The 20,640-nt window shown below is 44.3% G+C and overlaps 2 protein-coding genes across 3 annotated transcripts in view; both read left to right on the top strand.

The window, feature by feature from the left end:
• The window catches only part of Rspry1 (ring finger and SPRY domain containing 1), a 56,037-nt gene extending 49,607 nt beyond the window's left edge, over positions 1–6,430 (top strand). Inside the window, exons 14-15 of the mRNA XM_052727378.1 lie at positions 638–742; positions 4,864–6,430. Coding sequence (XP_052583338.1) covers positions 638–742; positions 4,864–4,960 — 202 coding nt within the window. The 3' untranslated portion in view covers positions 4,961–6,430. The remainder of the gene's footprint in view (positions 1–637; positions 743–4,863) is intronic.
• Positions 6,431–11,798: 5,368 nt separating this feature from the next.
• Positions 11,799–20,159, top strand: Arl2bp (ADP ribosylation factor like GTPase 2 binding protein). 2 transcript variants are annotated; one of them, XM_052727388.1, is made up of 6 exons: positions 11,799–12,052; positions 12,742–12,803; positions 15,896–16,002; positions 16,911–16,996; positions 17,558–17,654; positions 18,647–20,159. In XM_052727388.1, the coding sequence occupies exons 1-6, from the start codon at positions 12,015–12,017 to the stop codon at positions 18,746–18,748; spliced, it is 492 nt and encodes a 163-aa protein (XP_052583348.1). In that variant the 5' UTR covers positions 11,799–12,014; the 3' UTR covers positions 18,749–20,159. The 2 variants fall into 2 exon arrangements, with proteins under 2 accessions (XP_052583348.1, XP_052583349.1); XM_052727389.1 differs by lacking the exon at positions 11,799–12,052 and adding an exon at positions 12,104–12,374.
• The last annotated feature ends 481 nt before the right edge of the window (positions 20,160–20,640 follow it).

Below are 20,640 nucleotides of genomic sequence, written 5' to 3'. Positions count from 1 at the left end.
TGCCCTGGTCTCACGGAGGTCCCCTACCCTAGCTTCCCAAATGCTGATTCTAGCTGTGTGCCACCATGCCTAGCTAAGGACACTTATTTGGTCTCCTGTTCACTGTTGAATTGCCCACGCTTGGAGTAGTGCCAGGAGCATAGCAAGCCCAGGAGTGAACTTGAGGGGAGCAGTTCTTCCTGTCTGCTTTCCTGTCTATGCTGAATGGAAGTGTAGTGGAAGAGTTCAACCTTCAGGTGTCTAAAAGTCATAGATCACTTGTCCTTGTGTGAAAACTGTGGGTGTTTTCCCTGGGAAAGGCTTGTGCTTTTCACCAAATTCTCAATATATGTGACTTAAACAGTTGAAATTTGCTGGTAAAAGAACACTTTTGGACTTAGAACCAAAGGATTTGAATTTGATTTCTGTATATTAAGTTTTATGTAAATCATCTCATTGAACTTTAATTTTTTTTGTCTATAAAATGATGGTCAAGCCTCCTTCACTCTGCTAAGACTGAAATGTGTGAAAACCTTATTGAACAAAGATTGTAGAGTGTGTTTTCCCTGTGAACGGCTTCCTGAGAGCATTTAATGTGCCCCACTGCTAACTGACTCCTTGTTGACCAAATGAATTTCATACTGCTTTGTCTGCTCAGGCACAGGCGCCTCGCTCTGCTGAAGCAAGTCAGTATTCGAGAGAACTGCTGTTCGCTCTGTTGTGATGAGGTAGCAGACACACAGCTGAAGCCATGTGGACACAGGTGAGAGGGGCTGCTTGTGGGATCATCTTCCACAGATCACATTCAGCAGCATTGCATACTGCTCTTGAGTGACTTCTGGGGTATTAGCAGGTCCATAACTGTTCATCAGGATTATTAAATTAGGGGCTGGAGAGATGGCTCAGAGGTTAAGAGCACTGGCTGTTCTTGCAGAGGACCTGAGTTCAATTCCCAGCACCCACATGGCAGCTCACAACCATCTGTAGTGAGATCTGATGCCCTCTTCTGGCCTGCAGGGATACATGCAGGCAGAATACTGTATACATAATGAATAAATAAATCTTAAAAAAAAAAAAAAAAGAAAAGAAAAGAAAAAAAAAGAATTATTAAATTATTAGCACTATAGTGGGCTGAATGAGAAATTAAGTTGCCAAGAAGGATCTGCTACCTTCCAGAAAGTACCTGAAGTACCTGCTATTTGATATGGAAAGCCTAGTTTTTGAATTTTTGCTTTTTGTTTATTCAGATAAACACATACACACAAATATATTGGGCGGGAGGATGTTCAAGACAGGGTTTCTTTGTGTAGCTTTGGCTGTCCTGGGACTTGCTCTATAGACCAGGCTGACCTTGAACTCACAGAGATCTGCCTGCCTCACAGAGCTCTCGCTTGTGCCGGGATTAAAGGCATGTGCTACCAAGCCTGACTTATATTTTGTATATAATTTTGGCTTTACAAAATGTGAAAGGCAGCCGGGCAGTGGTGACACACGCCTTTAATCCCAGCACTTGGGAGGCAGAGCCAGGCGGATCTCTGTGAGTTCGAGGCCAGCCTGGTCTCCAAAGCAAGTTCCTGGAAAGGCGCAAAGCTACACAGAGAAACCCTGTCTCAAAAAAAATAAAAAATGTGAAAGGCTTAATGCTATTTGTAAGCTTCTTGGGAAGTTACTTAGAGGTTACCTCCTTACCATCTTTTTTCACTCCTAGCTGTTGAAAAAGTGCAGCTTCCCTACCATCTCACCAAATTTCAGCTCTGTAAAAGGAACTTACAGGACATCCTGGATCCTGTAGGACAGTGTCTTAGCAACACCAGGGAAGCAAATAAGCTGGTCTTTCCTGAGAAAGCCATCCTGGCCAATATTAGAAGGTGTGAGTAGTATAGCAGCCTCTGCCTTTTACACATGCTGACAGCCTGTGAGCAACACTCATGCTGACAGTACAAGCTTCTTGTATCCATCACATGCCAATACTGTGTGTTTCTGTGGTTTTTGACCAAACTTTGACCACCTTATTGCCCGGTGTCTTGACCCTAGAATTATGGACCACAGTTTGCCATCACAGGAGTGATTCAGCCTGGATCGTTGACCCAGGGTGTTCTGAAGCAGGTTGTCCCCAATAGACTGTTAGAAGTGCAGTGTGTTTCCTTTCACCCTTAGTTATGGAAGTTTCACTTCTGTAGCCCAGAATTTCTCAGATTGAACAAACACCTTTGCAGGATTTTGTTATCAGGGCCTTACAGATAGATACAGAATTTACCATCTTTGTTTCCAAATAGTAGGATCTGATCTTCATCTTTGAGCCCTTTGGTCCTTCCTATGGTTTGGGGGGGTTTTGTTATTGTTTTAAAAGATTTTATTATGTATGTATGCCTGCAGTCGAGAAGAGGGCACCAGATCTCATTACAGATAGTGTGAACCATCATGTGGTTGCTGGGAATTGAACTCAAGACCTCTGGAAGAGCAACCAGTGCTCTTAACTGCTGAGTCATATCTCCAGCCCCTTTCCTATGGTTTTTTTAAACACAATTTAGGAGTCATTGATAAGGGCTAGTGTGTAAAGACTTAGAACTAATTATCCTGAATATGTGGTCATAGTTTCTACAACATCCAAAACAGAGTTGGAAAGAAAACTAAAAGAATTACAAGAATATTTAGCTCAATCCAGTTAGATGGTATAAAGGCTGTACCTTTTCAATACTAGGAGTGTAAAGAAGTTAAACTAAATATTCTTACATCTTGGAGGGTGATAGTGAAGAAAAGAAATCAGGATAAAATAAATGATGAGACCTGACCCCTAGAAGAGACTGAAAATGAAACCACTCCTCTTATCTAGGAAGTGGTATGGTTATGAAGTCCGCCATTGCCTTTCCTCCCAAAGACACTAACAGAGAGTTTCACTGGTGAATTTCTTATAATTTTCAGGGAGAAGTATCCAAATCTTTCTAAACTTCTCTCGGTCACTAGCAAAATAAATCCACAGCACTATTTTTACAAAATCTGCATGGCAACACACTAAAAGCTGAGAAAGAAAGCATGTGGTGGCTCACAGCCATCTCTAGGCCAGCAGATCCCACGCCTTCTAACCTCTGAGGGCACCAGGCATGCAAGTGGTGCACAGAAACATGGACATACAGGGGAAACGCCAAAAATAAGTCAATCTAAAACAATTCCTAATAAATCAAGTAAGAACAGATAACAATTGCTCAAATTCCTTAAAATGTTTTCTGGCTAAATGCTAGCATCTTTTTGTGTTGTCTTTGGGTTGTGCAGGGATAGAACCCAGACCCTCACACATGCTAGGCACTGAGCAATGCCTAACATTTTTCTTTATTTCTTTTTTCTTTTGAAAATTGTGTTTGTTTTTGAGATGAAGTCTTGCTATAGAGCCCAGGCCGTTCTGCCTCAGCTTCACAAGTGACACTGTGCGTGTGACCACAGAGTGACTGGCATCTTTTTAATAGTGACATGCAAAAACATGCTAAGATGTTGGGGACAAGACAGAGATGCTTGTTCCTGCCACTTTGATTTACAGCGTAAGCCAGCACCTCTTCTTACTGTGTGCATAAGCACCAGCCTGTTCGTTGATCCGTTTGAAAGTCCTTTTTATACTGGCTTAGGAAAAAAGCAGAAAAGTAAGAATGCAGCCAAGAAGTTTGTTGTGCTTCTGTAAAGAAGCTAGGAGGGCTGGAGAGATGGTTCAGCAGTTAAGAGCTCTTCTAGAGGATCCAGGTTCAATTCCCAGCACCCACATGGAAGCTCACAACTATATGTAACTCTAGTTCTAGGAGATCCATTGCCCTCTTCTGGCCTCTGCAGGTGCCGCACATAGTACACATACACAAAACATTTTTAAAAACTGAAAGTCTAACTGTGCAACGGTGGTGCACACCTTTAATCCAGCACTCAGGAAGCAGAGACAGCTGGATCTCTGAGTTTGAGGCCAGCCTGATTCCAGGACAGCCAGGACTGTTACACAGAGAAACTGTCTCTTGTCTTATCCAGCCTTGATAGGAGGGTTTGTGCCTAGTCTTATTGTAACTTCTTAAGCCATGTTCAGTTGATATCCCTAGGAGCCCTGCTCTTTTTTTTTTTTTAAGGGAAATGGAGGAATAGTGGATCTGGGGAGAGGGGAGATGGGGGAAGGCACTAGGAAGAATGGAGGGAGGGGAAACTGCAGTCAGGATGTAATGTATGAGAGAAGAATTTTAAAGCACTGAAAATCCAATATATAATAAAGTCATTTATTAGTCATTATTCATTAATTTATTAGTCACATATTATATAATAAAGTAACATCTGTGGCAAAAGATGTATTTAGTAAATATTACTGGGATAAATGACTAGCTGATGGGGAAAAATAGCATATATCCCTGAACGTATACACACACACACACACACACACACACACACACACACACACACACACGTGTGTGTGTGTGTATGTGTCTTTGTATATATAATTTGTACATATAGGTTTTCTTGAAAAATGAACTTTTTATTTAACTCACAGAGGAGGAAGATTGAGGATCAAAAATAGGAGGGAGATTTAATTTTTTTTTTTTTTTTTTTTTGGTTTTTCGAGACAGGGTTTCTCTGTGTAGCTTTGCGCCTTTTCCTGGAACTCACTTGGTAGCCCAGGCTGGCCTCGAACTCACAGAGATCCGCCTGGCTCTGCCTCCCGAGTGCTGGGATTAAAGGCGTGCGCCACCACCGCCCGGCGGAGATTTAATTTTTATTTATATATTTTCTTCATGTTATTTTCCAAACCATGCATAATATGTATGCTTTCTCCAAAAGACTTGTTAGCATTTTAGATTTAACTGGTAGGTAGAGTTTGGCCTTTTAAAGCATTAACTTAACTGGCATTTGTATCTTTTTCTTCAGCGACCTGTGCATGGATTGTGCCTTGCAACTGGAGACCTGCCCATTGTGTCGTAAAGAAATAGTGTCTAGAATCAGACAGATTTCTCATATTTCATGACACATGTGAAGAGATATCATGGACATATTTCTACTCAATTCCAGCAATGTTGAAAAGAAAAGGAAAAAAAAAAAACACAAACATCTCTAACCAGTTGTACGCACATTGAAACTTATAGCCATGGCCAGATTTTATGCTAAAATTGGTAGTTTGTCAAAGACAAATTCTCTTAGAATCTAATCCAACTTGCCAGCCCTGAATTCCTTTGAGGCCAAGGAAGGCCGAATGTCAGCAACTGGGGCTGTGGTACGCCTATGAAAAGAACAGGCGACAAGGGCCTCCTGAGTGCTGAGACCACGCCCGAGTTCTTCATGTTGGGCTCACTCGGTTGTTTAACACAAGGTGTTTCGTGTCTTAGTCTACGGTTTTTATTTGGGGTGAAGTCACTTTGCAGAAGTAATTGACAGCGTGTCTGGGTTAAGCGTCATTGGTCAGAGAAACCCTGGTGTGTTAAGCATGGATATTGCACTGCAAGACTTGAATCTGTAAACGTAGCATTACACAGGTCATTACTTCAAGCAACATGGAGATCCTGAAAGAAGGTGCACAGACTGTAGGGGAAAAAAAAACAATTTTTTTTTATATTTCAGTGATTCCAAAGAACATTCTAATTTTTTTAAACTACAGAAAATTGGTGGTATTTTCACATTCATGGTGTTTCTATCCAGCTTCAGTACCCACATTTTGTGAGGAGATGTGTTTTACCAATGCAGGAGAAACTCTTAAACCAATTGCAATGTTAGACTGGAGAAAATTTGTTAGTTAGTGTATCTTTGAGGTACCATCAAATCAGGTTTTTTTTGTTTTTTGTTTTTTTTTGGTTTTTATTTTTTAAAAATTTTTTAATCAGTATTGTTTTTGGAAGTAATATACTTTGAAACGCTTGAATTAATAGTCTCTAGAGAACAGTCTGAGAACATAGATCCTGTTGTTTTAAATAAATATATGTTTTTGAATAGCAAGTTCAATCATGAATTGTTGACTCTGTCTTCATCAAAAGTGTTTTATATCCCTCTCAGGGTCTCTGGTGAAGGCCTTCAAGAGTTCACTTTTTTCTCCCAGAAAATTGGAAGGTAGAATTGTAAATTTTTAAGACTTATTTCATAATGGTGTACCTCAGCAACTGCCTTTCAATTTATGCCAAGTCCTTACTGAGTTTATACTTGAACAGTGGATGTCTTCTGAGTTTTACAGTGTCTTAAACTCACTGCACATTCTTTTCCCTCTTTCTTGTTTGTAGTTCATTAAACCTGTCCTACCACGGAGGTGACTCCTTCCTGGCTGTACTTGCTGGGGTGCTGGATTTTTCCATGTCTTGCTAGTCTTCCATAAATCCGAATATATATATGTGTGTGTATATATATATATATATATATAAGTATATATACAGATAGTTATGTGTTCTCCTCTTCAGCTTGTGGTGAATGCAGTAATTTGCATTGAAGAATAAAATATCTGTTGCATTTTTTACTCTAAGACTTCACAGCTCTCATTGGTGTCTTCTACTAAAGCTTCTACTCCTTAGGGTAGGAGAGAACCAAGTGTAAGAACTAAGGAAGAAAGTTGGGCCTGTATCACCAGCACTGAGAAGGCTGAGACTGGAAGATTTACATGAGTGTGCAGCTAGCCTAGGCTGCTACGTAGTGAGTTCCAGTCAGGGCTGTGTAGCCCTGGATCTTTAACTCAGTGGTAGATTACTGCCTGGCATGCTCAAGGCCCTGTGTTCCTTCCCTGGAACCTCAAAGGAAAAGAAAATTAAGAACTAAGTTTAGCCAAGTATGATGCATGCCTTTAGTCCCAGCACCTGGGAGGCAGAGGCAGACCAGTCTCAGAGTTCCAGGACAGCCAGGACTATATAGTGAGATCTTGTTTAATTACATATCCATCAAATAGCCCTTCACTGATAGGCTACAATAGGTGCTTTCACTGTGCCTGTGTGGCTTGTCAGACATTTCTTTCAAAGCAACAGCAGGAAGAGGCAGTGTAATTTCTGTGTACTGTGCTAATTTGCTAGTGCCATGAAGAAAAAAAATATGTTGCCCAGAACAGAAGTACGTAGATATGGGGAGAATGAGGCAGAACTACTTTAGATATTTGGCTAACATGGATAGGGAAAGTTGTCAGAAGAAAACTAAGGGAGACATAAGGATGTAGCCAGGCAGAGGGTCTGAGGACAGGCTTCTCGAACTGGGTATCTAGGTGGTCATAGCATTGTGGGCAAAGGTCCTCATTAAGGAAGAAGGTTGGTACAAGGAAGACAGGAAGGACATGGTGGGAATAGCATGCTCTGTTGCAGGAGGTCAGGAGCTGCTTATGAAGTGTGCTAAGGCGTTTGTATTTCCTCCTAAGAACAATAAGAAGGCAATGGTGTTTATCAAGCTTGGAAGTTCCTGCATAGTGTCCTTAGAGGATGGCTCTGCCCTCTGTTTGGGAATGGAATAGAAGAGTAAGTGGGTTGGAGCTAGGAAAGCAGAAAATCTAAAACGGGCCGAAGGACTGCAGGAACCCGCCAGCTTTCTAGAAATTTCCCCTTGAACTTTGCTCCTAAAGTGGCCTGCTTTTCCAGGTTTTAACTTTGAGACTATAAAACAGAAGAGCTTTAGTAGCGAACTGATAAACCATTCAGGATGGAAGCTAATTTATCTTGAAGCTACTTTAAAGGGGTACATACTGCACATAGAGAAGAAAAAAATGGGTTGGTAAGCCACATGCAGATACTGAATCAGAGGGGGGGAAAAAGCCTGTTACAGCATTTCCCCAGTGATTCCTTCAGGAAGTTTAGAGTTTGGGCCAGAAAAATTAGTGAATTGCCATCTTCTTTTGGTGATGTAAAGCAGGAAAAAATCCTGGTGCCATTTGCAGAGTTCCAGGAAATAATGATTGAGCCGCAGAAACTGAAGACTTCGGCAGTAGAAAATGATATTTATGATTTCAGCCATCTTGAATATGTATCCTTAAACAAACCAGCTTTTTCCAATAGTGTCCACTATCTATCTTGTGCTACTGCTTATTCACTTAGGAAATATATATATAATTTTTTTATGAGTATATATAAACTTTTGGTTTTGAGGCAGGGTCTCACTGTGTAGCTCCTACTGGCCTGGCCTAGGACTGGCTGTGTAGACCAGTCTGGCATGGAACTCAGAGATCCCTCTGCCTCTGCCTTCAAAGTGCTGGAATTAGGGGCTTGGAGAGATGGCTTAGCATTGGCAATTCTTCCAGAGGTCCTGAGCTCAATTCCCGGCAACCACATGGTGGCTCACAATCATCTATAATGGGATCTGATGCCCTTTTCTGGCGTGCAGGTGTACATGCAGATAGGGTACCATATACATAAAATAAATAAATCTTTTTTTTTTTTTTAAAAGTGCTGGAATTAAAGTTTTGTACCACCACTCTGAGTAGGAACAGTTTTTGTGTTTTGTTTTGTTTTTATGTTTGTTGTTGGGTTTTTTCTTTTGGTTTTTTGTTTGGTTGGTCTTTGATAGGGTATGCCTGTGTAGCTTTGGATGCGCTAGGACTCACTCTGTAGACCAGACTGGCCTCAGACTCAGAGATCTACCTGCCTCTGCCTCCCAAGTGCTGGGACTAAAGGTGTATGCTACTACACCCAACAGAATAGTTTTAATGTAGCTAGTTGTGGCAGCTTATGCCTATAATGCCAGCATTTTAGGGGCAAGAGGTTTACCATGAGTTTGTAGATAGCCTAGATTACATTGTGAGTTCCAGGCCAGCATGGGCTACAGAATAAGATCCTATCTCAAAAAACTAAAGACAGACTAGAAAGATGGGTCAACAGTTAAGAGCACTGGTTATTCTCCAAGAGGACTTAGGTTTGATTCCCAGTACCCACATGGTGTCTCACCCCACATGGTGTCTCACGACCATCTGTAACTCCACTTCCAAGTGACCCAACACACCCACTTCTGGCCTCCCTCAGCCAACAGGCATGCATATGGTGCAGAGACATATGCAAGCAAAACATCCATACACATAGAATACATTTTTGAAAGTTATTTTTAATGAAAAAGTGCTGGCAAGATGCTCATTCAGTAGGCAAAGGCTCTTTGCCAGGCCTAATGACCTGAGTTTGATCCCTGGTATCCATATTGTAGAAGGAGAGAACCAACTCCTGCAAGTTGTCCTGACTTTGTGCATGCACACATATACAAATAAAATGTAATTTTTTTAATTAAAGGAAAAAAGCAGGGATTTTTGTTTGCTGGATTTTCTTTTAGACCAAGTCTCACTATGTAACCCTGAATAGGGCTTGAACTCACAGAGATCCTCCTGCCTCTGCCTCCTCGGTGCTGAAATTAAAGGCACATGCCACTCTACTCAGCTTTTTTTAAAGAAAAGGATGTTGAATCTAGAGCTAGAGTTCAAGGACCTCATATGGGTGCTGGGAACTGAACTCTGGAAGAGCATAAAGTACCCAACCTATGAGCCATCTCATCTCTCCTGCCTGGAAGGCTGGTTTTGTTTTTTAAGATTTGATTTTATGCAGGGAGGTGGTCACGAACACCTTTAATCCCAGCACTTGGGAGGCAGAGGCAGGTAGATCTCTGAGTTCAAGGACAGCCAACACTACACAGAAAACCACAGACTTTTGCCCAAAGCCTCTGCTTCCTGTCTCTCTGTGTGTGTGGAGGGGTGTTTTTGTTTTTTGACAGGGTCTCATATAACCTGGCTGGTCTAGAACTCCATAGACCAGACTGGCCTCAAACAGAGATCTACCTGCCTCTGCCTCCCAAGTGCTGAGGTTAATGGTGTGCTTCACCATGCCCAGCAGAAATACTTGCTCTTGAGCCCAGTTGCTGTTGTGTGAGAAAACCCAAGCATCTCCAGAAAGCCCATGTAGAAAGGAACCTCAGCAACCTCACCTAACCCCAACCCCAACTGCACCCCAGTCCTCACCAACTCCTATCCCTGGGCCACCACTAAGTTGCCTCCTACCTGAGCTCTGTGAAAGGCTTCTCAAACTCCATTGCAGCCGTACTAAATGACACCAATGGAACAAAGGCTAGTTGTCCTTGCCAAGCCCTTCCCAAAACACAGATTAATGAGTAAACTATTTGTTTTAGTCCACTAGGTTTCTTGGGGAAGGAGAGGTGGTAAATAGCAACAGGTAACTAATAGAGACAAAATTAAATTTCATTCCTTTCCTGCTCAAGTCCTGAAACAACAGCAGGCAAGTTTGTGTACCACAGAAGGAAGTTGATACAGAGAAAGTGTGTTATAGGACCTTGGGTTTGACTAGTGATTGATTGTAATGAGTCTTTTTCTGTCCTACCAGCCAGCTCCCAAATAATGACACAGAGACTTCTTAATTATGAAAGCTCGGCCTTAACTTAGGCTTGTTCCACCAGCTCTTACACCTTAAAGTAACCCATGTACATTAATCTACATTTTGCTTCATGGCTTTTTACCTTATTTCCATACTGCCCATCCTGCTTTTCCATGTGTCTTGCCTCTGGAGTACCTAGATTCCTCCTCTTTCTCTGCCCGGAAGTACCACCTATACCTCCTGCCTAGCTATTGGCCATTCAGCTCTTTTTTAAACCAATCACAACAGTATATCTTCACATAGTGTACAAATATCACAGAACAGGTTGATGGAACAGAATTTTTAGATGCTTGTCATCCTGGTTTATCAGAACTGTGACAAAATACTGACCAAAGCCAGTTTGGGGGAGGAGAGGGTTTATTTTGCTTCCACTTATGGACCATGTCATAGTCCATCATTGAAGGAAGTTGGGACAGGAACTCGCTGCAGGAACCTGGAGGCAAGAACTGAAGTAGGTAGACAAAGAAATGCTACTTACTGGCTTGTTTCTCTGTAGCTTGCTCAGCTTCCTTATATAAGCCCACACCTGCCCACCCACAGGGGCCTGGGCCCTCCCACATCAATCATGTCAAGAAAAGAATCCACAATCAAAGCCGGGCACTGATGGCCCACGTCTTTAATCCCAGCACTTGGAAGGTAGAAGCAGGTGGATCTTTGAGTTCAAGGCCAGCCTGTTCTACATAGTGAGCTCCTGGCCAACAAAGGCTACATACTGAGATCCTGTCTCAAAAAATAATAAAATAATAGTAATATGGGAAAAAATAATAGTAATATGAGAAATCAGTCCCAGGAAATTCATTTTCACCGTGTGACGGTTTTTGAGGGGACTTTTGCCCGAGCAAAGTTATTTAATTTCTGATTATTTGGCTTCAAGTGGTTGTCAACGTTTTCGTACTGCATTAATTATCCAAGAAGCCATTTACTGTCTAATAATTGGTTGTTTCTGGTTTTCTTGTGTTTATTGAGAAGAAGTCTCTCTTCACCTAAGCTGACAGCAAGGAAACTTTGTAGCTGAAGCAGGTCTTGAATGCTTCTAACCGCTTGCCTCCACCTTCCAAAAGGTGGGACTTCATACTCATGCCATCACTCCACTCTTGCTTTTGATTTGAAGAATACAAGTTAAATTACAAGACATCCATTTGATGCCCTGGAATCTTTCATATTTCCAAGAAGTAACTTTCTGGTAAATCAGACATCTGCTTTATCTGGGACAAAATATGATAAACGAGCAATTTGGCCGTCTCCGGCGCTCTTAAAATACCCTTTCAACAACATAATCTTTACTACCCCTAAGTTACAAGTGAAGAAACTGAGGCTCTTGGCTCCCATCGCTTCATCTGCCAACCAGAAACAGCAAGACTCCACACACAGGTTGCCACCATTTTGCAACCCTCTGCGTGAGACCCGAGAACCGGGGGCTGTGATTGGCTGCTGAGGTAACCATGGTGACGGAAGGCGGGGCTGCGGCGGACCGCGGGCCCTAACAGACTGGCGGGGTGGCCCCGCGATAGGCGGGCGGGCGCAGGGCCCAGCCGGGAGCCTCAGCCCCGGCCTCGCGCGATCGCCGGGCGGGGCACGGGCGCGGCCTCCTGCGGGCCCTTGATGCGGTTGAGGCGGTGAGGACCACGGCGGAGCCCGGCCCGGCGGCGGGTGCGGTAGGAGGCGGCGGGGCCGCGGGCCCGGGCCGGTGACTGCGGCGCCCTTAGGATGGACGCCCTAGAAGAAGAGAGCTTCGCGCTGTCCTTGTGAGTGACGCCTCCGGGGGCGGGCGCGGGCGGGCGGGCGGGCGAGCCGGCCGGGGCTGGGGCTCCGCTCTAGCCGGGCGTTTCTTACCCGCGGCCTCCGCGGGCCTGTGTCACCGATTACCTGCGCGTCCGTCACAATCCTCTGGCCTGAATCTTGGCCGTCAACAAAACCTCGGGCCTTGAGCTGCCAGGACTGGCGGCGGCCTTACCGCCCGTCTCAGGCCACTCCTGATCCAGTTACCGACCCTCTAGGCCGGTGCTCCTCCGGTGGTCACACTCACCACCAACAGATAGACCTCTCTGGCCTAAGAGCCAGGATGCGGTGAGTAGATCCCGTGGGTAATAAATGCGGAAGTCTAAAGATGTGCCACGCCAGCCTCACCTCCCCGTATTGTTTGTTTCTTTTGTGATTGCCATACCTAGGGTTTGCTCACGGGTGTTTTTCCTGTATTTGAAATTTCTAAGCTAGACGGTAATCCTTGACTGCTGAAACTGAGTGATGGGTGGTTCATCTTGCGATTATTTTTATGCACGTTGGAAAATTTACATTAAAAAAGGTCATGGACTTTGTTGTTGTGATTGCCTGTGATGCACAAGGCCTTGTGTACAATCCCCATCCCCACAGAAAACATAAATTCAACTTGTAAAATAATTATTTGAACTAGCACCTAATCCTGATGTGTTTTTAGCTCCTCCGCCTCTGATGCAGAATTTGATGCTGTGGTTGGGTGTTTAGAGGACATTATTATGGGTAAGTTTCCACACCACCAAGTGACCCCTCTAGTTCCTTAAGTCTTATGTAGATAGACCCTTGCTTTAAAACAATTTTTTAAGTTGTATTCATCTATGTGTGTGATTGGGGTCAGGGAGTTTCCCAGGCTACTAGGCACAAGTGGAGGTCAGAAGACAACTTTGTGGCGTTGGTTCTCCCTTTCCACCTTTATGTGGGTTCTGAGGGTTGAACTCGGGTCACCAGACTTGTTATAGCAGTGCCTTTAGCCACTGAACCATCTCAACAGCCCAAACCTTTGCTTATAAGAACATGCAAAGAAATAAAGTTGAAGAGTTAATTTTTAAAACACAAAACATCAAGATACACCAAAATTTTAACACAGCACAATGTAATAGTAAGCAAGCCATACTAAGATTTGTCTTAGAAACAGGTAGGGTCAGCTAGATGGTTCAGTGGGTAGAGGCACTCACCAGCAAGTCTGACAATCCTTGTTTAGTCCCCAGAATCCACAAGGTGGAACTGGCTCCCGAAAGTTGCCTTCAGACATCCATACACAAACAAAATAAAAATATAATTAAAAAAGAAAGAACCCAAAACCTAATATGTAGCACACCTCTATTATCTCAGCACAGGTAGGCGGAGGGTGGGTGGCGGTGTCCCCAGGTCCTGGCTCTGCTCTGTAAGATCCAGTGCTTTTTAAATAATAACCATTGATTCAAGGTCTCAGAGGAGACAGATTCTGAAAACCTGCCTGGTGGGTAGGGCAGAGCTCTCGGCAAGGCTTCAGGAAATGTTAACCAACTTTATTTCACATATACAATAAGGGCAGTTTTGGATTGTTTTGAGCTTTAACATTTTCATGCTGTAGAACAGAACATGAACCATGACCCTGTGCAACACTTGTCCATGCAAAAGACAAGGCATCTAATCTCCTTGGATCTCTGTTTTCTTTTCTTGTTGCTGCTGCTATTTAGTTTTTGTTGGTGCTGGTGTTTTTGAGACAGGGTTTCTCTGTGTAGCCCTGGCTGTTCTGGAACTCGCTCTATAGACTAGGCTAGCCTCCAACTCAGAGATCTGTCTGCCTGGGATTAAAGATGTAGGCCACTACCAATGACTTGGATCTCTATTTTCTTGATGTGTTTTGTTGGTTGGTTTTGTGTTGAGAGTTTTGCTTTTAGGGTCTCACGTGCAGGCCAGCCTTGAGCTTACCATCTCTTGCCTCAGCCTCTAGTGCTAGGATTGAAGGCATGAGCCAACATACCCCCCCTGTTTCCTTAACTTCTTGGTTCCTGTTTCTGCATCCCTTTGGGCATCTGTCTATTCTACTAAGTGACCAGAAGGCAGTAATAAATCCAAAGTTGAAGGCAAATAGGTAGGAAGGGAGAACTAAATTGGACAAAATTTTGACAGTTTACCAATTTTTCTAGCAGTTAGGAAAAGACCCTGCTGTCTTATTTTTGGGTATGTGACTTAACCCCGGGTTAGTCTGAAAAACCACTAACAACACTTTTGAACTTTTACCTCCCATGTCTCACCAGAAGCTCTCTCCTGATGAGTTTTTAGTTGTTTTGTTCACCATGGACATCCTGCCTGTTGTGGAGAGATGAGCTTCCTCAAGTCTGGGTCACTTTTGAAGGTGTCCTTCTCCTTGTAGAAATGCTAGTGGGTTCCTTGTCAGAATTCCCTCCTCCCTGACCTCGAGTGTTTGCTTCGAATCTACCTGGACTCTCCTCTGAATCCCACCTAAAGAGCCCCTGTGATGGACACATAGTTGAGGAGACTGGGGTCTTCAGAAATAAGACCACTTGTCCAAGACCACACAAAGTATATGGCTGAGGTAGGGTTTGAACCCAAGCAGTGGCCTCTTACAGACCCTACCCCTTAACCCACTATATGCCTTTCACTACTGCTGCTAAAATGATAGTAAAATATGAGAGAGGGGGGCAGCAAAATGGCTTTCAAGCCTAACAGTGCAAGTTCAGACTGTGAGACCCACATGGTAGAAGCAGAATCAACCCCCCAACCTCTAGATGGGTACCATGGCACATGCCATCAATTCCAGAACTCAGGAGGCAGAGGTAGAAGGATCTTTGAGTTCGAGTCAGTCAGGGCTACACAGTGAGACCCTGTCTCAAAATAAATATATAGCTAAAAAAAAAAAAAAAATGAGGACCAATGAGATGGTTCAGTGGGTAAAGTACTTGCTGCCAAGCCTGATGACCTGAGTTCAATTCCCAAGACTCGTGTGTGGATAGTAGAAGGAAAGAACCTTCTCTGCAGGTTTTCCTCTGACCTCTGCCCTTACACATGGCAAGTATGTGCACATACACATAAAAATATTATTTAATAGTAAAAAAATTGAACTAGGAGAGACTGGGCTTCTTGCCATTGAAATCTCCCAATTTGAGAGCTGACCTTTTATATACACAATAAATTATTTGTGAAAGAGAGATACCAGGTAGTTCTTGGTGAACAATTTGTGTGAGGGAGTTCACAAGCTATCCTGTTTGGATATATTGTGGCACATACCTGGGTTTTTTGTTTTTTCCAGACAGGGTTTGTGTAGCCCTTGCTACCTTGGAACTCACTTTGTAGACCAGGCTGGCCTAGAATTTGGAGATCTGCCTGCCTCTGACACCCAAGTGCTGGGATTAATGGCATGTGCCCCCACCACCCAGTGTGGCATATACCTGTGACCCCAGCACTCAGAGTCAGGAGGATGGCTACAAGTTCAAGGCCAGACTGGTCTACATAGTGAATTCTAAGCCAGCCAAGAATATATATCTATAGAGACCCTCAAAAAGCTAAAAAATAAAATATTGCAAAGCAATGTGAGCACACTTAAGCCAGCAAACTGCATGTTTTTAAAAGGTTGAAGTTTTTAATTTTAGATATATCTTACTAAATTTTTAATTGGTTTTTGTGTTTGTTTATTTATATTTATGAGTGTTTTGCCTGAACGTATGTATGTGGACCATGTGTGTGCTTGATGGCTGTGGAGGGCAGACAGGGGCACATGAGAACAGAGGTTGTGGGCTGTGGTGTGGTTGTGGGGAGAGAGCACTGCAGCATCACACCTCATCACAAAGAATGAACTTCCCTTGTGTCAGATGACGAGTTCCAGTTACTGCAGAGGAACTTCCTGGACAAGTACTACCAGGAGTTTGAAGACACAGAAGAGAATAAACTCACCTACACCCCCATTTTTAATGAATATGTAAGTAGATCTGTTTCTCCTACCAGAAGATTAGGGTTTCTTTAAAATATGAACTTAGATCCCTTTTATATATAACTAATATATTCTATCAAGAAGTTTGGATTAGAATCAAAAGATGTTACAAAGCTTGGTAGCACGTGTAAACCAGCACTAAGGAGGCTGAGGCTGGAGGATGGCTGCAAGTTATAAGCCTGCCTGGACTACCTAGTGAATTTCAAGTCAACTTCGGTTGTTTCGCAAGATTATTTCTTTAAAAAAAAGAGTTGGAATTGGTTTACTTTTTATGAATGCCAGCACGGCCCGGAGGAATGCTGATGAATCTGGTCTAGATCACTTTGTCTTGCCGGATCTTGGAACTATTTTTAAAAGGGCATTCTTGAAGGATTTGATGAGCTTGCAACGTGTTGTTTACAACGGATTTGCCTTCCCATAGTCTTGTCCTCAGCTGTGATACCTTTCATTTGTGTGCTGTGAGAAATAAACAGCAGTGCCAGCAAGAGATGGAGGGAGAGAACGGAGTCCATAGACACTGTCCTGTGACATCCACGTGCACATTGTGGACATGATGCTCACTCATACATGCATCATACACCCAATAATGATAAATAAAATAAAAACAGGGCTGGACAAGATGGCTTCCAGAGGACTGCCGATCAGTTCCAACACCTATGTCCAGTGGCTAACAATTACCTATAACTCTAGTTCTAGAAGATCCAACACCCTCTTCTGGCTTCTGCAGGCATCTACACTCACTCATGGCGCGCGCGCACACACACACACACACACACACACACACACACACACACACACCCCATCTCAGGTGATGACTGCCCAGGATAGATGGAGGCTCTGCAAAGAAGTCTCACTTCTTCCCAGAGGGCCCAACATTCCTGTCCCCATTGTTGCAGATTTCCCTGGTAGAGAAGTACATTGAAGAGCAGCTGCTGGAACGTATCCCAGGCTTCAACATGGCGGCTTTCACAACGACACTGCAGTGAGTTGAGCTTGACTCTGGTTCTGTGCTGCCCATCTTCCTCCCCTAGACTGAAGAAAACCCACTCTCCTTTTCTTCACTGAGAGCTCTGGGTGCCTGGGTCCTGACTGGGAGGCCCTCCATGCCTTTGCAAGGCATTTTTTTTTTTTCGAAGACATTTATTTATTCGTTTTTAAATGTATGTGAGCCTGCATGAGTTTCTGTGCACCATGTGTGTGCAGGAGCATACAGAGGCCAGGAGAGGGTTTTAAGTCCTCTAGAACTGGAATTACAGGCAACTGTGAGTGGCCACTTGCATGCTGGGAACAACCCTGGGTCCTCTGCAAGAGCAGCAAGTGCTCTTAACCACTGAGCCTTCTCTCCAGCATTTTTTTTTTTTTTTTTTATTTTGAGACAGGATCTCTTACAGCCAAGGATGGCTACAAGCATGATCCTTCTGCCTCCACCCAGGAGCTGACAGGCACGCGCCCCCCCCCCCCCCCCCCAATGCCTGGCTTGTGCACCTTGAAAGGGAGTCTGTCTCCCTGTTGATTCATAAAGCCAGTACTCTGTCCTTTGCAGGCACCATAAGGATGAAGTGGCTGGTGACATCTTTGACATGCTGCTCACATTCACGGATTTTCTGGCTTTCAAGGAGATGTTCCTGTACTACAGAGCAGTAAGTTACGACTGCTCACACACTTAGCCCCAGTGAGCCACACGGGAAGTAAGAGGTGGAGCTGCAGAGACAACCACCTGGACCCTCTACCTTTTGTCCCCCTTTAAGATGGCTAGTATTAGTTGGTTAGCTTTTGAGGAATAAATAGAAGTTGCTGCTCCATGCTGCCTAGGACCTTTCTGTGTCTTGATGAAACTTGCCCAGTGTTCCCAACAAAGAGCCAGTCTCATTCTGTCTCTTTACTGTGCAGGCTCCTTTAAATTAAAACAAAGTTCAAGCAGTGAGCAGCTGCCTCACTTGTTTATGAATGTATTTATTGAGACAGTCTTACTGTTGTGTAGCCTGGAATTTGTTATGTAGACCAAGCTGGCCTCAAATTCAGAGATCCTCCTGCCTCAGTCTCCTGAGTACATGGATTAAAGGCGTGGCACTATGCCCATTCCCAGTTAGAGTCTTTTGATTGTTTGTTGAAATGGGGCTTCTCTGTGTATTCCTGGCTGTCCTGGATCTCACTCTGTAGATCAGGCTGGTCTTGAACTCACAGAGATAGGCCTGCCTCTGACTCCCACGTGCTGGGATTAAAGGCATGCGCCACCACCACCTGGCCAGTCATGTTTTTTAAACTTACTAATTTTTTGTGTGTATAAGTGTCTGCCTACATATATGTCTGTGCACTACATGCATTCCTGGTGCCCATGGAACTGAAGTTAAGAGACGGTTATGTGGGAGTCAAATCCATGTTCTCTGGAAAAGCAGCCAGTGCTTTTAACCAAGCCCTTTCTCCAGCCCCAGAAGTCATTTTTCCCCCCAGCGTGTCTAAGGCCATAGTTGAGAAAAAATGGAAATAACCTGCTGCCTGTCCCTCCTGTGTGCTTCTTGGGAGCTCCCATGCCTACCCTGCTGTCCCCACCGTTCCCCAACCCTAGTGGCTCCTGAGTTAGGAAAGCTCTTTCCATTCCTAGCATCTCAACATTTTCTGCTTTCTCCTGTAGGAAAAGGAAGGCCGAGGACTGGACTTAAGCAGCGGCTTGGTGGTAACTTCTCTGTGCAAATCCTCTTCTACACCAGCTTCCCAGAACAACCTGCGGCACTAGGTCCCACCTTCAGACATGAGTGTGATCACTATGAGGTCACCTACCCAGCCGGCTCAGAGAAACATGGGCTGCTGATGACAGATGCATCTTCATTCATGTGAAGTTTTGATGAGTCCTGGAAAACATGACCGACGCTCCTGGCCCTTGTCCAGAAACACCATGTAGTCAGTAACCTCCATGTTCATCCCTCCCGTCCCAATGCAGGCACCTCCCCCAGGTGCTTCAGAGTGACTCCTGGAGCAGGCCCCCTGTGGCCACCTGACCTGGGGGCCTCCCCCAGCAGTGTGCTAGTGTAGTGTGTCATCAGTGTGGACAACACACCCTCATGAACCCTTCATCCCGGCAGACTTCACATGAGTCCTTGTGCACCTGTTTTCACGTGGGTCAGTTTCAGTCCTCAGCCTCAATGGGGTTTTTGTTTGGGAGTGTTTATCTAGGGAGTTCCTGGGGCCAGCTGTCCTGATTTCTGAGTCTTCTGTGACTACAGCTTGCCTGGCTGTAGGAATCAATGAGAGATGTCCTCTACCCCAGTGAAAAGGAACTCCCGTCTTACATCAGCATCCTTTCCACACAGTTCTGCTGCTCTTGCTGCAGACCCATCGTTCCTCTAAGTCTCTAAGCATTCTTTTCAAGAAACATTTTTATAGATGAAAACTCAGGCTAACCTAGTGAGTATGATCTTGGAACGCCCATGATCAACCACTTCAAAGATCAAAGTATTATATGCTGTGTGCTTCTTAGTTGTGAGTGCTGCGCGTGCAAATCTGCTTTCCAATTAGTGCACCAGTGCAAACAGGCTGTATGCTAGAAACAGGCTGCAGCTCTGTCACAACAGCATGCTGAGTGTGCTTGTGCATGCTTGTCTACAGTCCTGTCACGACAGTGTGCTGGGTGTGCTTGTGCGTGCTTGTCTGCAGCCCTGTCACGAGTGTGCTAGGTGTGCTTGTGCGTGCTTGTCTGCAACCCTGTCACGAGTGTGCTAGGTGTGCTTGTGCGTGCTTGTCTGCAGTCCATTGTGCAGGCCAGTGAGCTGGGTTTGCTGTTGGGAGAGTAGGTTGTCTGCAATTTGTTCCCGTAACAGTCTCTCCTGCCAGGGTGATGCTCCCCTGATCCAGCTCCGCCTCGGGGAGGGGCAATACAGTTTTTCAGTCACCTGTCATCTTTGGTGGACTGTCACCAACCAGAAAGCGTGTGTGTCACATCTCTAGAAAGAAGAAAACGGTTCAATTCCTAATGTATACTTTTTACTTTAACTTTTATAGTAAAAATAAGAATCCACGCTGACTTCCCATGTGACCATTCTGATTTTACAGGATACAAGCTAAGCACTGTGTTTTTTCTGTAGCAATGTGTCATTTAGTGCTTTTGTAAAATGAGTAAAATTTGAGGTGTTTGGCAAGAATCATCATTACTGCATTGTCCACTTTAATGTGACTACTGTCTTCCGGTGATTGTTACTTCAGTCTTTTGAGATCAAAGGCCCTTGTGGGGCCAGCTCCGTAAATGTCACCTCTCGGGCTGGCTTCCCCTTCCTGCTCCTTTGTGAGCAGGAGTGCTCACTGCAGGCAGCATGCTGAATGCACTCGGTAAGGTTTGTTATCAGCTGGCCTGGTTGAAGAAGGCAATTGGACAAATACAGAAGCAAAATACTCTCGGGGCTGGAGAGATGCTTAAGAGCACTTGCTGTTCTTGTGGAGGACCCTGGTTGATTCCTAGCACTGACCCAGCAGCTCACACTGACTCCAGCTTCAGAGCCTCCTCAGGCACCCATGTGGTGCACAGATAGGCATGTAAACAAACACAAAAGACCCAGAAGGCAGGCAGACTACTTTGTGTCTTGGCCCACAAACTTGAGCAGATGTGAGATCCTCCCTCGGATGCTGCTGAGTCTG

The sequence above is a fragment of the Peromyscus californicus genome, unplaced genomic scaffold (genome assembly GCF_007827085.1).
Source record: "Peromyscus californicus insignis strain IS unplaced genomic scaffold, ASM782708v3 Scaffold_8__1_contigs__length_139910024, whole genome shotgun sequence".
Classification (NCBI taxonomy): Eukaryota; Metazoa; Chordata; class Mammalia; order Rodentia; family Cricetidae; genus Peromyscus; species Peromyscus californicus.
The sequence above is the reverse complement of the archived record's forward strand: the minus strand, read 5'-3'. Positions and strand labels throughout refer to the sequence as shown.